Source organism: Theobroma umbraticum, unplaced genomic scaffold (genome assembly GCF_002168275.2).
Source record: "Theobroma umbraticum cultivar Fairchild unplaced genomic scaffold, ASM216827v3 scaffold_81.0, whole genome shotgun sequence".
Taxonomy (NCBI): domain Eukaryota; kingdom Viridiplantae; phylum Streptophyta; class Magnoliopsida; order Malvales; family Malvaceae; genus Theobroma; species Theobroma umbraticum.
Genome location: NW_018397268.1, coordinates 925,510 through 943,764, shown reverse-complemented (window position 1 = coordinate 943,764; position 18,255 = coordinate 925,510). Strand labels below are relative to the sequence as shown.

At 37.4% G+C, this 18,255-nt stretch overlaps 3 protein-coding genes and 1 pseudogene across 5 annotated transcripts; 1 reads left to right on the top strand and 3 right to left on the bottom strand.

Moving 5' to 3' along the window:
• Window positions 1-270: 270 nt before the first annotated feature.
• On the bottom strand, window positions 271-1,732 carry LOC110425449 (putative aquaporin PIP-type 7a; annotated as a pseudogene).
• Window positions 1,733-5,689: 3,957 nt separating this feature from the next.
• EPC1 (Nucleotide-diphospho-sugar transferases superfamily protein) lies at window positions 5,690-8,853 on the top strand. 2 transcript variants are annotated; one of them, XR_002445989.2, is made up of 6 exons: window positions 5,690-6,055; window positions 6,678-7,074; window positions 7,343-7,503; window positions 7,600-7,670; window positions 8,409-8,620; window positions 8,712-8,853. XR_002445989.2 is itself a non-coding variant. In XM_021439986.2 (5 exons), the coding sequence occupies exons 1-5, from the start codon at window positions 5,847-5,849 to the stop codon at window positions 8,567-8,569; spliced, it is 999 nt and encodes a 332-aa protein (XP_021295661.1). In that variant the 5' UTR covers window positions 5,691-5,846; the 3' UTR covers window positions 8,570-8,853. The 2 variants fall into 2 exon arrangements, 1 of the variants encoding a protein (XP_021295661.1); XM_021439986.2 differs by having other exon boundaries at window positions 5,691-6,055; window positions 8,409-8,853.
• A 118-nt stretch (window positions 8,854-8,971) lies between these two features.
• Window positions 8,972-12,941, bottom strand: LOC110425164 (uncharacterized). 2 transcript variants are annotated; one of them, XM_021439985.2, is made up of 3 exons: window positions 11,938-11,960; window positions 10,473-11,626; window positions 8,972-10,168 (listed from the first exon to the last, which is right to left on the bottom strand). In XM_021439985.2, the coding sequence occupies exons 2-3, from the start codon at window positions 11,603-11,605 to the stop codon at window positions 9,913-9,915; spliced, it is 1,389 nt and encodes a 462-aa protein (XP_021295660.1). In that variant the 5' UTR covers window positions 11,606-11,626; window positions 11,938-11,960; the 3' UTR covers window positions 8,972-9,912. The 2 variants fall into 2 exon arrangements, with proteins under 2 accessions (XP_021295660.1, XP_021295658.1); XM_021439983.2 differs by having other exon boundaries at window positions 10,473-12,941.
• Window positions 12,942-13,898: 957 nt separating this feature from the next.
• LOC110425428 (nematode resistance protein-like HSPRO2) lies at window positions 13,899-15,585 on the bottom strand. The gene is given in 5 exon segments (XM_021440342.2): window positions 13,899-14,754; window positions 14,756-15,111; window positions 15,114-15,182; window positions 15,185-15,349; window positions 15,352-15,585. Coding segments are annotated over 5 exon segments (1,422 nt in total). The 5' UTR covers window positions 15,503-15,585; the 3' UTR covers window positions 13,899-14,073.
• Between the last annotated feature and the right edge of the window lie 2,670 nt (window positions 15,586-18,255).

Below are 18,255 nucleotides of genomic sequence, written 5' to 3'. Positions count from 1 at the left end.
CCCAAGGCAATGACATAATTTAGAACACGGAAGCCATGGAGTAGGTATTGGTCGGTGTTATTATGAAAATGACATTTCACAAATCACAGACATACAGATACAAATGCCCACTTACTTTGAGAGACCTTGGGCTCGGCAGCAAGACAACCTTATTTATACACAAAAAAAGAAAAGGGTAAAAGCAAGAAGGATCCCCTTGAAGCACATTACATTTCTTACATACAGATTCACAGGCATGCAAACAAAAGAAAAATGGAACAAACTTAAAGGTGGTGGGATTTTTCTTTTTCTTTTTTTTATCTTGAGATTATGACATGAAGGGCCATAAATATGATAATCACAATCATGCCGTTGGCTTGATCACTTTGATTTGAAAGGCATGGCTCTGATCACAACTTGGTGGTAGAGAGCTGCCAGTGTTCCCCAATGAATGGCCGCCACCACTGCATACAGACCAAAGCAAAAGTAGATAAGCATCAAACCATAGTGAGCAAGGGTGGGAAAACAATAGTGGAAAGTGAGGAAACTTAAGAGGCTTACATGGTCATTCCAGCCCCTTTCCTTGTTGAAAATGATGGCTGCACCAAGACTGCGAGCTGGGTTGATGCCAGTTCCTGTTATTGGGATGGTGGCCAATGCCAAGAACACTGCGAACCCAATTGGCAAGGGTGCCAAGATCTACCAAAACACAGTTCACCCCGTTTAATACCATATGCAAAGCTTCATCTTCGCTTGGGAACATATCCAATCTAATTTATTCAAATTTAATGATCAATTTGATGATGGACGTGGAAGTTGCATGTGACATGTATGTATTTGTAAGCACATGCTTGTTGGGAAGCGAGAGCGAGAATACTTACAGGGACGTGAGAGTCTCTGGCACTGCGCTTGGCATCGGTGGCTGAGAAGACGGTGTATACAAGGATAAAGGTACCGACAATCTCAGCACCAAGGCCATCTCCCTTGGTGTAGCCATGTGCGACGAAGTTGGCTCCACCATTCAAAGCACCGTACCTTCGCTTTCCCATGAATCCCTTCACCACACCAGCACCGCAGATGGCTCCCAAGCACTGCATCACCATGTAGAAAATTGCCCTTGTCAAGGACAGTTTCCTCGCCAAGAACAGCCCGAATGTCACCGCCGGGTTGATGTGACCACCTATCCACCACCATCACCAAAATTCACAACGATATCCAGTATTTACGCAAAGTTTTTATTTTTTATCAGTTTTAGAAGAACCCAAAAGGAAAAACAAGAGGAGAGAGAGAGAGAGAGGAATATACCTGGAATCCAGCAGTGCAGTAAACAAGAGCAAGATCATGCCACCAAAGGCCCAACGATCGCAAATCCCAACAGTTGGGCACTTAGTTTTCTCCTTAACACACTCCATGACAGTCAAAAGGTGATATACGAGAGGAAGTAGCCACGAACTCTGCAATCCCAGCTCTGTAAAAGACCAAGAGGTCAACTCTCCGGGCTCAAAAAGTGGAGCCGCGTGGTGGTTTCAGTGTAGTCCTTCCCCTCATCTTGGCTCTGAGCTGCAGTCCCAATCGGCTGCCTCTCTGAGAACTTGTTGGCTCCCAATCTAACATCCTCTTCTTTGCCCTCCATTTTCCTTCTTCCTTTGCTCTTTACAATCAGACTCCTAGCGCAACACTTGTAAAAGCCAACGAAGAAAACCGCCCGTTTTTCTGTGCTAGTGGGGTGTACGAGCTTGGTGGGGTGTTTTTTATAGGCCAAGTTGGATGAGAAATGCTAAGCAATAATTATATAAATTATTTATTTATTTTGCTTATTTCTGACCGACCAATCGTTTTCTGCATTTTCTTTGGGGTTTATGGAAAATCCCATGAACACTCATTGGAATGTTATTGCTACAAACGACAATGTGGTGCCGCTACAACACTTGTTGGCTCAATTTTGGCCACACAAATATATGAGCTGACGATCATCAACCCACCGCCCCATTGCCACTATTTGTCAAACCCAGGGATTGATTGATTATTATTGTTAAGTGTTCTGTGTATTTTCCAATGGTTAAAGCTAGTCAAAACTGAAATCCTGACTGAATTGAAGTAACTTTGAGCTGTTAAAAATCGTCGACATAAGTTCACTTGCTGTCAATTTAACAGCATCATAGTCCTTTTTCTTCTTTACTGCAGACTTACCAGTTACCAGGGCATGCAGGTAAAAGAAGAAACGTCATTTTCTAATGACAATTAATGCAGAACTTGACAAGGATAGGATCCAAACTCACAGAGGCCTAAAGTAGTAGCCAATGTTGTTTCCAGCAAGTTCCAATGAACCTAGGACCAAATTTTCAGCTGGGTTGAAAAAACTTAAAAGACCATGTTTAGCTCGCGGTCTTGTACTTGGAAAACATGGCTATAAATTTCCGCCACATGGGGCGGTGTGAAGGAGTAACACGTAAGCTTCTTGTACAGTGTTAAAACCTATCCACAGCAGTGTTGGAGTAGAGTTTACTCCACTAAAGTCATACATCATTAGAGGAAGAATAAGTTGTCCTGAGTAGGATTAGCAGCAAAATGTCATTTCTCTTTCTCTTTTTACTAGTGGGTGCTAGTAGTTTCTGCAGAGGGTTGATTACCAAATGGGGATTAACTGATTAAGATTTGTTGTTTTGGTACTGATAGGCAAGCATCTGAGCCTTTCAAGATGCTCCAGGGCTTTGAATTATGCCATTTTCATTGTGTTATATATGTATATCATCCATCAATAAAAACATGCAATAGTCTCCCATTTCCACTAGGTTAAATTTATCTGAGTTAGAGGCTTGGAGAGCTTCTCATTTTCATCATGTACTCATCAGGTTTTTTCTTTTCTGTCATTGCTTGTCCGAATAGAGAAAGCATGTGGTTAGTTCATAACCCTTTTCTCTATTCTGGTATTTCTTCCAAGATTATTGATCATTTCTTTAATCTGGACTTGGGTTTATGTGAACCAATGATTATCCCCTAAAAGTGCAAAGAAAATGCAGAAAAGAAACTGTCATCCAGCCAAGTTCTTTTTGGAAGATAATAATGGACCCAAGGAATTTTGATTATATTAAAACCAGTCGGCTAATCTCTTTTATATTTAATTCTCCCCTGTGATGTATGGATAACAAAAAATAATTGTAATGTAATAACATTGTAATCAATTCAGAATCTTTCTAGCTTTATCATTAATTTTATGCTGGCAAAAGCTTTAGGTTAAAGACATCATATCATGCATAAATTTAGGAAATAGTTTTTTGTCTGGTAAACATGCAATGGGCCCCATATCCCTTGGCCAAGCTTTAGGGTGAGTGATTCCAGGCTCAAAATTTGTGGCAAGGGGGGGCCTTTGGGCATGCTTTTGGAGGTCTTGATCAAGCATTTTGGGGTTGTCATCATAAAGAAAATAGCACCAAGGTTGATTTCCAGCACAATCATGGAGTTGGGGGGGGGGACTCCCTTGCGTTGCAAGGTCCTGGAACATTATGAGAGATTTCAACAAAAAGAAAAGTTGTGGTCAATCTTCAAGTTGAAGCTCCATGGTGTCTTACATTTAGTTTAACTTCTACTGGTTGTCCCAAACCAAGCATCCCAATTCTCCCCAAAATGGCTCCATCCATTCTTAACAGAAGAAACCCTTTATTTATCTTGGACATTCAAATATCGTAATTTTAATTTTTTTTATCTAAAAATTTGACTCAATGATCAGTAGATGTATATATGCAATAGACATGTACTTTAAATTCTCTCCAAATAATACCATTTATTCTTACAGAAGATCCCCTTTATTTACTTTACTAGTTAATTTGGATATTTAAATATCGTAATTTCTAAATTCTTTCTTTTCAAGTTTAAACATTTGACTCAATGATCATTACATGTATATATACACTAGACAACCGGCTATAGAGTTATATTTAATTGAAAACAAATGTAATTTATGTTAATCTATTAAGAGTGCTACTATTCCAAACATAAAATTAAAAAAAAAAAAAGGAAACAATCATATAGTAAAAGAGATGAACCACACATAAACCATATATAAAAAAGATATTGGAGGTGGCTTAGGTGTCCAGAAGGGTAATGATTTCATACCTAATACATAAATTTAACAATTAAGCATATAATGGTCGCTTTTGCATTTTGTTTAAAATATGTGTAAGGATAAGATTATCCAAACCTCCCCAAACCGCCTGTTGATTTAAGGCCACAGCTTATTTGTTGGCCTGCCCATATCATTTAGCCTCACAAAATTGCTGCTGCTCACCTAATCCCAGCACAAAATTTAGTAATCAATAGGCTTACAAAAGTCTTCTGTATTTGCTTTTCAATGAAGTCTTGTGAGAATAATTATGAACCCAAAGATGTTAAAGAAATGAAGTATTTTTACAAGCAAATTACAAGGTCATTGAATTTGTTCAAACAATTTGACTGGTATATGAGAATTTTATCATAAATAATGAAGATTAGACATGTCCGTTAGGTCCGAGACTCATTTTATCATTCACCTATGGTAGGAAAAGGGATTCACCTTGATCTGAGTCTATCTCGATCCTGTTATGTCTCACAAGGAATCTCATGTTAATGAAGAATTGGATAATATTTGACACTGAGTCAATATTTTCACTTCAATAAGTGAAGAAAAATCTTTAATTTCAAATCCAATCGTGATATTAGAACTAGAAAGCCCAATTTTGATTTTGGGCATAGTCTTTGAGGCCCAATATCTCTTAAAATGGGTCAATAAACAAGGCCTGGAATTAGCAGATTTAACCATTTGCCAAACCCAAGATAAGAACAAGATTTCGCATCCAAAAAGAGAAAAATCAGCAAAAATGTCTTCTCCAGCAGGAATTGATTAATTCTTCCAAGCAAGTAACTCTCCTCCAGGTGTTCAGAGATGGTCCCACCTTTTGCCTGGCCAATTTTCAAATATTTTTTTTCTCTTAAATATATAGAATTTCTTGGCGCATGCTGTCATGTCACATTCAGTGGTCCAATTCATTAAGTCAATTTTTATGACTTTTATAAATTGTCTCAACAGTAACTCCTAACAGTGACAGATAAAATAGTAATTAAAATATAATTATATTATATATTTTCAATTTTATAATATAATAATAAAAAAATTAAAAATTAAAAAATATTGTCGTCTACCTTCAAAAGCGTGTACTTTTTGTTAAAAATTTGACTTTTAAAAAGTCCGTACTGATAATATTTTAATTTATTTTTATATAATAATCTATAATTTTTTTATTTAATATCATATGAATATTATTATTTAATAATAATTATATCAAATCATTTGACTAAATAATAAATGCGTGTACTTTTTACTAAAAAATTGAATTTGAATTTTATTTTTCTCGAAATAAAAATAGTGGAAAAGAACCTAATAATCCTCTAATATTCTTACTCATGAAACCAAATTAAAATAAAAAAATATGAAAAAAATGAAAAAGAAAAAATTGACCAAAATAAAATATAGATAAAAGAATAAAAACTGTAAATTTCACTGATTTGAGCCAATAGTCTGCCTCCACGTGTTCACCTTAAATCCTTCTATGGGCATCTACTTCCTTAACCTTCTACACTTCACCACAGTCTATCATTTCCGCCTTCCGTCCTCCACCTGGCGAAAACCGTACCTCCACGTCACGGCACCGGAACCAAAAAAAATATATAACAATTATATAGTAACCGCATGAAAGGGTCCGTTTCGTGACTCGGGTTCCATTCCAGAGTCACACCTCCCGAGTTCGGACCGAGTCGGTCCTTTTTTTTTTTCTTTCTTGTAGTAAGAGAAAAGGAAAAGAGTGTGTGATAGAAAGAGAGAGAGAGAGAGGGTGATGAGAGGCAGCTTACCGGTTAACCGTCGAACGGTTTTCAAGTTACGTCAAGTTGGGATCGCGACGCTTGGATCGGTGAAGATCAGGATCCTTCTCTGCGGTTGCGTCGCGTTAACTCTACTCGCGGTCTCGAACCGTAACCGCGACAGTTCTTCCTTTATGGGATGGACCGGTGACGGTGATTCGCTCCACAGCTCATCTTCTCCACGGTACGTTTCGCAACTAATCTCCCCTGAACTTTCACTTATAAGTCTAGATTAGATAAATCAGGGAATCTTCCATTAAAATTCGTTGAGTAGTTTCCAAGGTTAAATAAAGCTGGATTCTTTGAAAACTTAATAAACTTAATATCTAAATTAGGACTGTAATTCAAATCTGATTAGATTTGCAGATAGTTTCGTTAATTAATAAAAGCTTCGTTAAAAGATTTTTATTTATGGAAGTTAACATTTTTAAACTATAAGAACAATTAGGATCTGAGACTAAACCAGTTTTCAGCTAAAATTCTAGTAAGACATTGAGAAATGATTGGTATTCAAGTAAAAATTCTAAAGCTTTGAACTTTGTTGAGTGTTCATTACGTTTAGATAGTACATTGAAATATGGCTAGAAGGTTTATGTTTAGGAAAGTTAACATCTTTAAAATTTTTAAAGAAAATATTTAGGGTCTCAAATTAAATCAATATGAGCTTAAAAATGTTACTAAAAATATCTAGAGATGATTGATATTCAAATAGAAAATTGAAATCTACTGAATTCAGTTTGATGCAAATGAAATTTGATGATAAAGTGGTGATGTTCATTGCTGGATTTTTTATTTTTGTTGTACAGGGGAAGATATGCAATTGTAATGAACACTTGGAAAAGATATGATCTCTTGAAGAAGTCCATTTCTCACTATGCGTCATGTCCTAGGCTCGAGTCTATACATATTGTGTGGAGTGAGCCTGATCCGCCATCGGATTCTCTTAAAAGATTTCTTAACCATGTGGTACAGTTGAACACAAGAAATGGTCGCCGAGTTGAGTTGGTATTTGATATCAATAAGGAAGATAGCTTGAACAACAGATTTAAAGAAATTAAGGATTTGAAGACGGATGCTGTTTTTTCGATTGATGATGATGTTATATTTCCTTGCTCTTCAGTAGAATTTGCTTTCACTGTTTGGCAAAGTGCCCCAGATACAATGGTGGGATATGTGCCCCGTATGCATTGGGTGGATGAAACGGTATGCAGCTGTCTTGCAAATTCTTAGTTTTAATAATTTTTTCTGTTGATTGCAATGTCAGCCTTGCTGTAGCCTCTTGTTATCATTTTCCTTTGGTAAGTTTCATGGTCATAGACTTCAGACTTCAGACATGTAATTGGAAATATGCCTATTTCTGGTGTCAAACTTCATATTTGTTGGCGTGAATTTGACAATCATAAGCCTGCTGGATGATAAAACATGGTAATTAGTCTAAAAAGACCTTCTTCATATGTTCATCTTTATGCAGAAAGGCAAGGATAATTACATATATGGTGGATGGTGGTCTGTTTGGTGGACTGGTTCATATAGTATGATCCTCTCAAAGGCTGCCTTCTTCCACAAAAAATATCTCAAACTTTACACTGATGAGATGCCTGCATCAATTAAAGAATACATAACCAGGAACAGGTCCCTCTTTATTTACTACTATTGCTTAAATTTTTCATCATTTTATGCGTGTTACATGTTTTATTAATATACTAACTCCTTTGCTGGATTCACCAGGAATTGTGAAGATATTGCAATGTCATTTCTTGTTGCAAATGCAACAGGTGCTCCTCCCATATGGGTGAAAGGTAAATCTAAAGGAGTCTTCAACTTATTATATATTTTTCGTTCTCTTTTGTCATTCATGTTCTGTATGTGAAAATGATTGGAGGCATGCATATGAAAATCTTTGAAAAGAGGAAAGGAAAGAAAGTTAACACTTAATCATCAGGCATCAAGGAAGTAGCAATCCTTGTTAAAAAACTGGATATTAACTGATAGCCAGCTGAGACAGAGTTGACATGAGACAAGTCATAGTTTACTTCTACTTAAAGAAGCAAAATAGCAAATCGATAAAATGGAGAACATTACAAAAATGATGTTTGCCAATAAGAACTATGGTCTGTTAGACTCTATTTTTTAACCTACAGACATGCCATGATTGCTCATCACTGTAGATTGCTCATCAGAAGTCCTATGAGGGAGATGCTAAAACCGTATGCAAGTGATGATGTTTGTTCTGTTTGGTCTCTCAAAATGATGCTTTCTTGGGTGCTCTCTTCCAGATACTTGAGTTAAAACCATTAGGCTTTAGATGTCCATTGATGATATGGCAACCTTATTATGTATCCTTCGTTGTCTCTGACTAACTTGTCCTTCATTTGTTGGGGAGAGAAATTTAATCTTCAAACTGGTTTGGATTGAATTCATTCTATGATTCCAAATTTTAATGATAACAAAATTGTGAACAAGCTTTGCATGCTATATTTCCCTTTAGGCTTCTACGTCCTTCTAATGTTAAATACATTCTTCTGCACCAATTGTAGGTAAAATATTTGAGATTGGTTCAACTGGAATTAGCAGCTTGGGAGGTCATAGTAATAGGAGAACTCAATGTGTTAACAAATTTGTCGCTGAGTTTGGTCGAATGCCCTTAATATCTACTTCTATGAAGGCTGTCGATAGCCGGAATGTCTGGCTTTGGTGATGCTGAGATTCTACTGCATTTCGATCTCGAAATTTCCACTCTTTTAGCACAGTAAGCAGTTGAGATATTCCTACTCTTTTTTCTTTTTTTTTGTCTTGAGTTGTATAATATTGAAAATAGCTTATATGTTTTGGGGATACAGCTTTTTTGGCCCTGCGGCTCTTGGAGCCTGGTTTTCTTGTACTCTTAACAACGATGGCGGTCGCCATTCGAGATTACTGCTTGAAGCCTTTTTTGGTCTCTGGTTCTGGAGATCTAATGAGATGTTCTTCGCATTCCTATTATTGTGTTTCGCTAGCTAACATGGAAAATAAAAATCTCATCAAAAATCATCTGGCTATAGGGACATTGCCCCTTTCCAGCAACAAAGTAAGTTTGCTCAGTCACGGGATGAGGGAAAAGGGTTTCCTTGTCAATGGTGAAAGATCACGTCGCTAATCTTAATAATTTTTGCACATACAAACCCAAGATTCTTGCCATTACCCTCAAGGTACAGATGCTTTGTTCATATTAATTAATTAGTGCAAATCTCGGATATAGATAGATAATTACAAATAATTTTGAAGTCTCGTAAACAAAAATACAGGTTTTCAATTGAAAATTAAATTGATATTAGATAAAAACATTGTTTATATTATATGTTTAAGATGTCTCCGACTCAATGGATATAGTGAATTTTGTCAAATTTATCAACGGTAATACCTACCGTATTTGTCAACTTGATTAAAACATTAGTCTTTTTGTCAAAAAATTCACATTAAATTTCATCCCATTAATCTTTTCCTTTGACTTGAACCATGTCCTTCGATATCAAGAAGATAACTTAGTGAGGAAACCATCCTTATTGAGCTATCCATCACAATAAATTAGAGCTAAAGATTTTAGCAATAATTTCAGTTTAAGTTCTCATTATTTTAAGATTGTGTGGTAACTCATCCATGTTAAGCTTTGGAGTGTGATACTACTTTTACGAGGTTTAAGCTGACAATGGCTGGACTGGACAGGCCAAGAACAGTACTGTAAAACTCAGCGTTACCGCCGTATCCATCTGCATTAACCCATATATTTATATAGAACAAGAAGGAATTTCTTGGCAGAAGCCTTTGATATCATACCAGGTTTATATTCCAATAGTATTACAAATTTATGCATCTACATTTGTGCAACAAATTCTTTTGGGAGTTTCTTTCTTACATATTTAGTTGACTGCATTGATAGCCAATAAGGTGACATGTCTTACGGTATTGGTCTGATCGGATACACGAATGCCAGAAGGATCAGATGAACAAAAATTCCAGGGGGGAAAACTTATTGCTTTTATGATCAATCCTATTTCTACTAGATTAAGAAACTTTGTCATAGCTGTCATGAGGAGAGCTGAGAGGGAAACAGATATCTTTAGCACCAGTGCTCCACAGGAAATCGGCATACTTGGATGCATAGTGAGGGTTTTCAGGGTCAGCTGCAACTGCTTGCAGGTATCTTTCTTCTGCCTCCCAATGGTCATTCCTCACCTTCCACAAGAAGTCAGCGTATTGACCTAATGCCTCTGCGTCTGGTGGTTCGATCTGAATAGCACGTTTGAACCACTCCTCTGCCCTGCATAATCCCAAAAGAACCAGAAGCTACAATATCAGCAAGCTATTTTCATTTTCTGAAGCCGGCAAGAGCTGTGACAGTCTAGTAATCTGCTATACTAGTAGGCAAAGAACTAGATTGCCAGTGAATCAGGCCATAGTATTCTCCTACAATTTCTAAACATACAACTTCTTTTGCATATGCAGGAATGATATACTTATTCCTAGCATTCAAGCTATAGTCCTATCATTCATAAAGGAATTCATGAGAACGAAAAGAGCTTGAAAACAATCTCAAATCAAATAAAGAGGACCAGGAATTTTACCTGTCATGGTCATGGGCAACAAGGTAAAGAAACCGGGCATAATTTACAACCAGAAGAGGATTAGTCGGCTCCTCAGCTATACACATCTGGTAAACGATATTTGTTTTGACAAGCTCCTCATGGTTATCTGGTCTGAACTGCAAATTTATCTTCTGATGATGTCCTCCTTGCATTCTTGCAGCCTCCTCCACCATTGACTTCCATAAACCTGGCTCTCCGCTAGTATGTTGTAGTGAAGTAGAAGAACCACACCCGGACGTTTCTTCACTCTCTTCCTCTGTAAGAGACATGGTTGCTGCAATAGCCTTTTGAGTGGTACTTGGTTGTTGAGTAGCCATGGAATGTATAGAGAAATTAGCCAAAAGAAGCATCAAATAGACCATAAGTGTGGGTGTTTTCGAGAACACTTGTTGGAACAGCCACACAAACATGGAATTCAAGTCTCCTTGCATCTTAGTCAGAATCACCCGCAAATCTTCAGGCTGTAGATTCTCTCTTATCTGCCATGTGTGGTTCTGTAGCTCTCGAATGATGAACACCAGTGAAGAAAAAGCATTTTTCACAGAGCAATATGCATACTCCCCTGCATCCACAAAACCCTCTTTCCATCTTTGCTTCTTTAAGATCCTCAGAGAAAGGGGGATGTCAAGACTGTTTGCTTTATGCTCAATGCTGATCCTGCTGACTTCATCTCTCTCAGGCCAGTAAGGTGGCTCCGGCGTGATTCCAAGCAGATAAGGCTCGAGAAACTCAACCTTCGATGGTAAAAGCTGCATTGACAAATCCATCTCTTTGCCCTCCTCACCACCTTCTTCATAAACTGCTGGGGCAGGTTCCTCTTCATAGTTTTCTTCATCTTTGGTATAATAAAAAAGCTGAAAATCTCTTCCAAACCATTCCGACGATTCTCCATCGGAGAAATCATTGAATCTTACACAGCAAGCAAGTTTCAGGTTAGGACCTCTAAACTTTCTTGAGCTAAAAAGAGTCGAACGATGGACCAAGCAATAGGCCAAAGGTTGGCTGCGTCCACCATGAGTTGCAAACCATACAGAGGAGATGAAAGAGGCTGGTTTTGGGGGGAGTTTGAGCATTGACATCTGCATACTCTTTGGTGCAAAACTTAGCTCCATACCCTTTAATCTGGTCTCAATCTGCTAAAAGAAGATAACAACCAAAGAAACCCTGTTAAAGCAAGGAAAGGGTTGAAGCTGGCAAAACCATTAATAAATAAGAAGCATTAGGGAAAACTTGGGTCAAAAGTCCCATGATGCCCGTGTAAAGGAAAAGGTGGCAAAGAGTTGAAAACTTTTGTTTTCTATCTGATATAAATCTAAACGGAAAAAATCAGATCCTAACAAAAGCAAAGCTGTTAAAAAGTCAAGAAAAACAAATCACAGTCTCCCTCCAGTACTATCCCTTTCACATCAAACAAAGCAATTTTCATGGAGAAGAAACGGTTTACCCGTCAGAGGATCAAACAAAGTTGACAATGGAGATTGAAAAGCTTATCAGAATATGGATATTTGCTTGGGGGAAGGGAAAAGAAATTAAAAAAATTTAAAAATCTTTTGGTTCACATCAAACATTGAAAAGAGGCAAAGGCTCTGACAAGCTGCTTAATTCTAAAACAAATTTGGTTGTTTTTTTCCAAAAAAAGGGACATCTGGTGAAGTGAAGAATCATTCAAAAACTCTTTCACCTCTTCTTTCCCTTTTCTACTGGTTGTCCAAGGTCGAGAGCGTTTCTTTGGTTGGCATTAGACCCACGTGGTTTAACTACATTGTTTGCTGAGATAGGTGAAAGCCCCATGGCTAGCTTTTGGTGAAAAAAGATCCGATGATCAGGTGTATCAGCTTAGCTTTAGGCGGTTTAGGTCCGATTCATGTGCCATAAAATTGCAGCAACAAGCATTGGAGACTGGTTTTTGGGTTTTTGGCTATGACACTTGGCGTTATGGGAATGGTAAACAGGCAAAAACTGTCAGAGAGACACGTTGCTGGTGGCCATGCATTGGACTGACAAGTGAAAACCATGGAAAATTTGGGATGTTTTCTAGTAACGAGAAGGGGCCTGGAGACAAACTAAATTCGGGATTGGCTTGGAAAACCCTAGACTCACAGGAGCGTGAGTTGCACTCTCAAACTTGTCCTGAAGTTAACCCAATCCAACCCTGGAAAAAAAGCTGGAGCCTGGAGACAAACTAAATTTCGAGATTTGCTTGGAAAATCCTAGAAAGGGACAGTTTGGGTGTCTAGAAGCTGTCAAACTAGACTCACAGGAGTGTGAACTTTCACTCAGACTTGTCCTGAAGTTAAACAAATCCAGACCCGGAAAAAAAGGCAGGAGCCTGGAGGCATTTGAATTCAGCACTTTTCTATGAGCTAAGTACTAGTTGGTTTGATCAAAGACAAAGCCTGTTCTTCCATTAGGTATTGAAGCAATTTCATCACCAAGCAAGCAAACAATAACATAAAATCGATACCAAAGAGCAAAACAGAATACAAAAGATCTAAACAGCTCCTTATCAAATGACATGATTATCATTTACATAGATAAAAAAATCAAAACATATATTCAAGAGAAAACAAGAAAGAAAATCTTCCTTTGCCAAACCTTTGGATATTTGAATGATATTGAAATCAAATTTGTCAATATATATATATTAATTATTTAATTAGAGTTATAATACAATACAATAATACTATCAATTAGTTACAGTTAGATCATTAACAGAATTAAGTTTATAAATACATATACCTCGTTCACTAATGTAATATACACAGTTTAACTATGTAATTAATAATTTATTTTATAAAAAATTATTATTTAAAATATTCTATTCTAATGATAACAACTCATCATAATTAAAATTTCTTTATCTATCAAAATTTGTACACATTTGTATTCTTATATTTATATTCAATTTGATCAAATTAGAGCGATTAAGTTAAATACTAAACTTAATTCATTATAATGTATAGAATTTATGCACATCAAATATTAATTTTTTTTCTAATTTGGGCCAGTGAAAACTATGCCTAGAATTGCCCACCACCCAACAAACCAGCATTCAAGCACAAGATTAAATGTATGTATCCCTATATCCTGATCCTTGCTGGTTCATGGCATACACTAGCTTTCACGTGCAGCTCAAATGGGGAAAACCAGGCTCAAATCCGGACCAAGAATCATAAAGTTTTCCACAATCCTGTTTCCAACTGTTATCCCATGTAGCAGTTTGATGGAGTTCGTTTACCGGGTCCTGTCCGCTGACAATTTTCACATGCCAACGTTGGCAATGGAGCAAAGCGATGCGCGACCCAACAATCTATGGATCCTGTCACTGTCATAACGTTTTTCCTGGTTGCCATTGTTCCAGGCTTCAGCAGAGAATTGGATTAAAAGAAGTTGATAGAGAAAGGATTTAGTGGGCAAACATGGGATTTCCATTTTACAAAAATTTTAGTGTACAAACAATAATCGACCCCCAAACACTTAATACTACAAAAGAATAATTAATCTTTACTCTCTCTTTTTTTTGTTAATCTTTTTTCTTTTCTGTAATTTATCTCTTTAACCAAGAACCGGCACAGAGTCATCACTTCCTCCACGGAGTCCATCCAGACCCACCATGTTCATGGCTCCAAAACTCGCCCAAAAAAGTCTTGGCCGCATCCAGGCTGGGGAAGTAAGTAGGCTCCAAGAAGATCTGACTCAACGAGTCACCCACGTCGGAGCTCGCCACGGCTCGGTTCCCTTTCGCTTCTAAACTCCCCATCACTACCACCAGGACTTGCTTGAACCCGTAAAAGAACCGCTTCAAGGCTCCTTCGATGGCTTGCAGGGCTTGTACCAAAAAGACCTTACTACCCTCCTGTTTCTCCGCGTACAATCTCATCGCTGCTTCTTGAATCCTGGGACCTCCCTTGGGATCCACCTCGACGCCGAGGATGAACGGGACCTTGTGTTTCAGCTCCTTGGACATTCTCGTAATTTCGACCAACCCCTTCGATCGGAAACAGAACGCCTCCGTCTCGCTGACGGACTTTATCAGTAACTGGCTCTTCAGGTGAAGGAAAATCGTCGGGTCCATCAGGAGGTGGAGATCTTCGATTTCCGCCAGAAGCTTCCAGATCTTTTCCATCAGGTAACAGTCGCTCGCGGCGGCTTCGAAGCTCTCAGCGTCGATCCTCGAAGCGATGCGTTTCAGTACCTGTTTTGCCGATTGGATCCACGATTCGAGAATATGATGCGTCGTGTACAGCGTCGCGTTCTCGTGTGTTATCGATGTGATCGTACGGACTCTTTTTAAGCGCATGGAGTTCGTTCGGACTGCAAACGGCGTCGTAGTCGAGGTTCGGTTTGCCGGAAAGGTTCGGCTCTCCCAGACCGAGAGTGTACGGACACCGCCTCATCTCGCACTCGATGGAATAGAGGATTTTCTGCGCGACGTCTTCGGATTTCTGCCACGTGGCTAATCGAGGCAACAAGCTGGCTTCGCTGGTCCGGCTCACCACCGTCGCTTCTCCGTGAATCTTCCACACCTCGGCGGAGCTGCTCTCGCGAGCTAAAACTCCATTCGACGATGTCAGATCGACGATGTGGCGCCGTACCCGCGCTGTTTTATCCGCGTTTCATCCTCGCAAAGCATAGCGATGAGTTCGATCTGACTCGTGGTGAGCGACTCGAGCCTACGCGTCCACTCCGACGATTCGAATACGGCCTGGGATCCGACAAAACAATCGAAATAAACCGGAACGTGATCTCCAAAGCGTGCAAAGCCGGCTTCAAAACGGACTCGTTTTGCCAATCCGGAAACTCCTTCGTCTCCCATAACTTCCTAAGCTCCGGTAGCCGAAGATAATAGTCGTAGCCGAGGAAGCCGAAGCGGAAGTGGAAAACGGAGACGAAACATTCGAGAAACGAAACGACGTCGGAATCGACACTTGGAGCTTGTTAGACAGCTTCGGAGATTTGTTCGGAATATCGGAAGAAACCATCTTTGCTTTCCAATCTAAATCAACCATTTTCCAGAACAAAAAATGGGATTATCTTTCTTTTTTTCCGGGATGTCAATTTCTGGGATTATCTTGACAGCAAGAGAGAAGACAGATTGGGGTATTTATAACGCGGCGATTAACCCCAAACAGAGAAAAGGCGTTGGAAAGAAAGAATCGGGGGGGGGCGGGGGGGGGGTGACGAGGAAACAGAAAATTTGAATTTCTTTAATTTTTTTTTTGTGGGGAAGGTAATTAAAAAAATTGGAAAATAAATGAAGCTTATCCAAAATATTTTGTTTCAGACCGAACTTGGGATATCTCATGGGGTGTTTGGGAAAAGTGGAAGGGAACCGTTCCAAGTTAGACTTCGGTCGTTGTCTGTTTTTTAATGTTCAACCAAAGTCCGCTTTGCCAAGCTGATCAGCTACATTTCTTCTTAGCTTATCCACTCATCTCTCCACCAATCATCTTCCGCCACTTAGCTCTTCCAAATTTCTTCCCAAAACTTTATATATACTTTTGAAATATCACAATTTTTGTATTTATTTTGTAGAGTTTTCAAATTTTAAGCTTATTTATTTAACGAGATGATAACATATATAATTGACTGATAATGTATTGGTGTTATATAGTGATTATGTATCAAATATAATCTAATTGTAAGATATGAGTGAAGTAAAAAATAAAAAAGGAACCCTTAATTGATATTGTAAAATCTTTATTAATGGAATTATATTAATATCTTAATAAGGTCTAATATTTATGATATACGTAGTTCATAAATTTGTACATTTATTCACATAATTTTGTAGAGGATGAATTTAGAGAAAAAAAAATAAAAAAAGTCTTTTTCATGGAAAATAGGAAAATTGATAAAAATGAGATGTATGATTAAATTAATAGGTAGTGCCGTAGCTGATCATGTACCCCATGCCAAATTCGAACAATTATTCCTGTGGAGTTCATGGGATGCTTCCTCAGTGTTCTCCATCGAGAGGGGTCAACTGTCAAACGCTTACCATCTGACCTGGCTTTATCCACATTTATGCCCATCGTTGCGCACTATTTACGATCATGCCATTGTCGGTTTACCGCCTTCAAGGGAAACTTTTCAAATTTACCGGCCACTTGTTGGGGTGGTGAAATTTGAAAACGACGGCAGCCCACCATCTTGATTAACTCCAAAGCAGCCCGCCAAATAAACAGAAGCGATCTAACGTTTGCACCGAACGAGTCATGAAAAGTCAGATCCATAAACGGCTATGAAAGAGCTTTGATTGAAGCCAATTTAGTCAAGTAAGTTTTAACACCAATTCCATGTTTGCAACTCGGAAACATCAAGCGTATGTATGTATGGGATTAAGACATTTTTGAAAAATATTGACAATTTTTGCATTCACTAATTTTAGAAAATAAACAAATTCGATCAAAACTTATCACGATATCATTGCTCTCTTCTCAAAAAGTTAACTTAATAAAATGTACAATTTACGTTTATAAATTTTTTTAGATCGTGAAACATCCTTATTAATTTTCTCTAAAACGTTTAATGTAACTTTCTCCACTCAATTCGGCATCCTCTCGATGTTATCTTCATTATGTTTGTCTCTATTTGGAAGAACTTGAAATAAATTAAGTTTAAATTAAATTCGTTCTAATATTATTTTATCACGAGAACCATTATTACTTCTGTTAAACTCATACAGTGCAGCACCAATAGTTATCAGTTTCTCAAGATCTTGTTTCTTACATAATAAAAAATTAACCTTATATATTTCTTCGAAAAGGTTTAGTGTGACATTAACGTGTGAATAATAGAAAATGCAAAATAAAAATTGATAAAATGAATCTGATGTTATGTTATGAAAAGAAAAATTTTGTATACAATACAAAAATGAATGAAGTTGTATTAAGGCATTTTAAATAACATTATTACATTTGTATTTATTAAATTTTAGTAAACAAATTACATGAAAGTAGCCACTCGAATATTTAATTCATTAATTAGTATATGATCTTTTTACTTAAAGAGTACGGTTTAAATTTTTCTTTTCTCGATTATAAAAAAAACCTTAATAAAATTAGACTTTGGATAACTAGATATTGATTTGTCACAAGAAGATATATGGGGTTGATTTTCATCAAGAATATATCAAGATCCTTGCCTTAGAAAACTATCTATTTCATTTAGTATCGTGGGTCATGAGGATGGTATACCTTCCTATATTTAAAGCCAAATAAAAGAGTTTGACTGAAGGGAGTTCTTGATTAATCACATGTTTCATTAACAAAAGATTTTTTTTTAAAACCTATTTTGGCTTCTTTTGCCTCTTTTTAGACTTAAGAAATAAATGAACCGACCCCTCACTATATTTAGTATATTAGTTGTAAGAAACATTAGAAAATCTTTCGTATATTCAAATTCTAATGGTGTTCAACTACCAAAAGAAAACAAAAATGGTAAGAACCACCCCCTTGTATTTGCATATATTCTCATATTCTTGTGTTGAATACATCTCTAAAGGTAGCCATACAAACAATTGCTTGATGCTCATTGTTGACAAATGTTACACGTTTAAATAAGTTTGACATGATGGGTTTTCTAGCAAGTTCTTGAGGGACTTTGATTCTCCACAATGTATATCTAATAAATTTTTTTTATATAAATTTTGAAGACATGTTGCATTTATAAAAAGAATTACTTATTTTTTATCGTAAAAAATTCACCCAGAAAATTTATATTTAGTAACAGAGTTAAGATGATGACGACTGTCACCTTT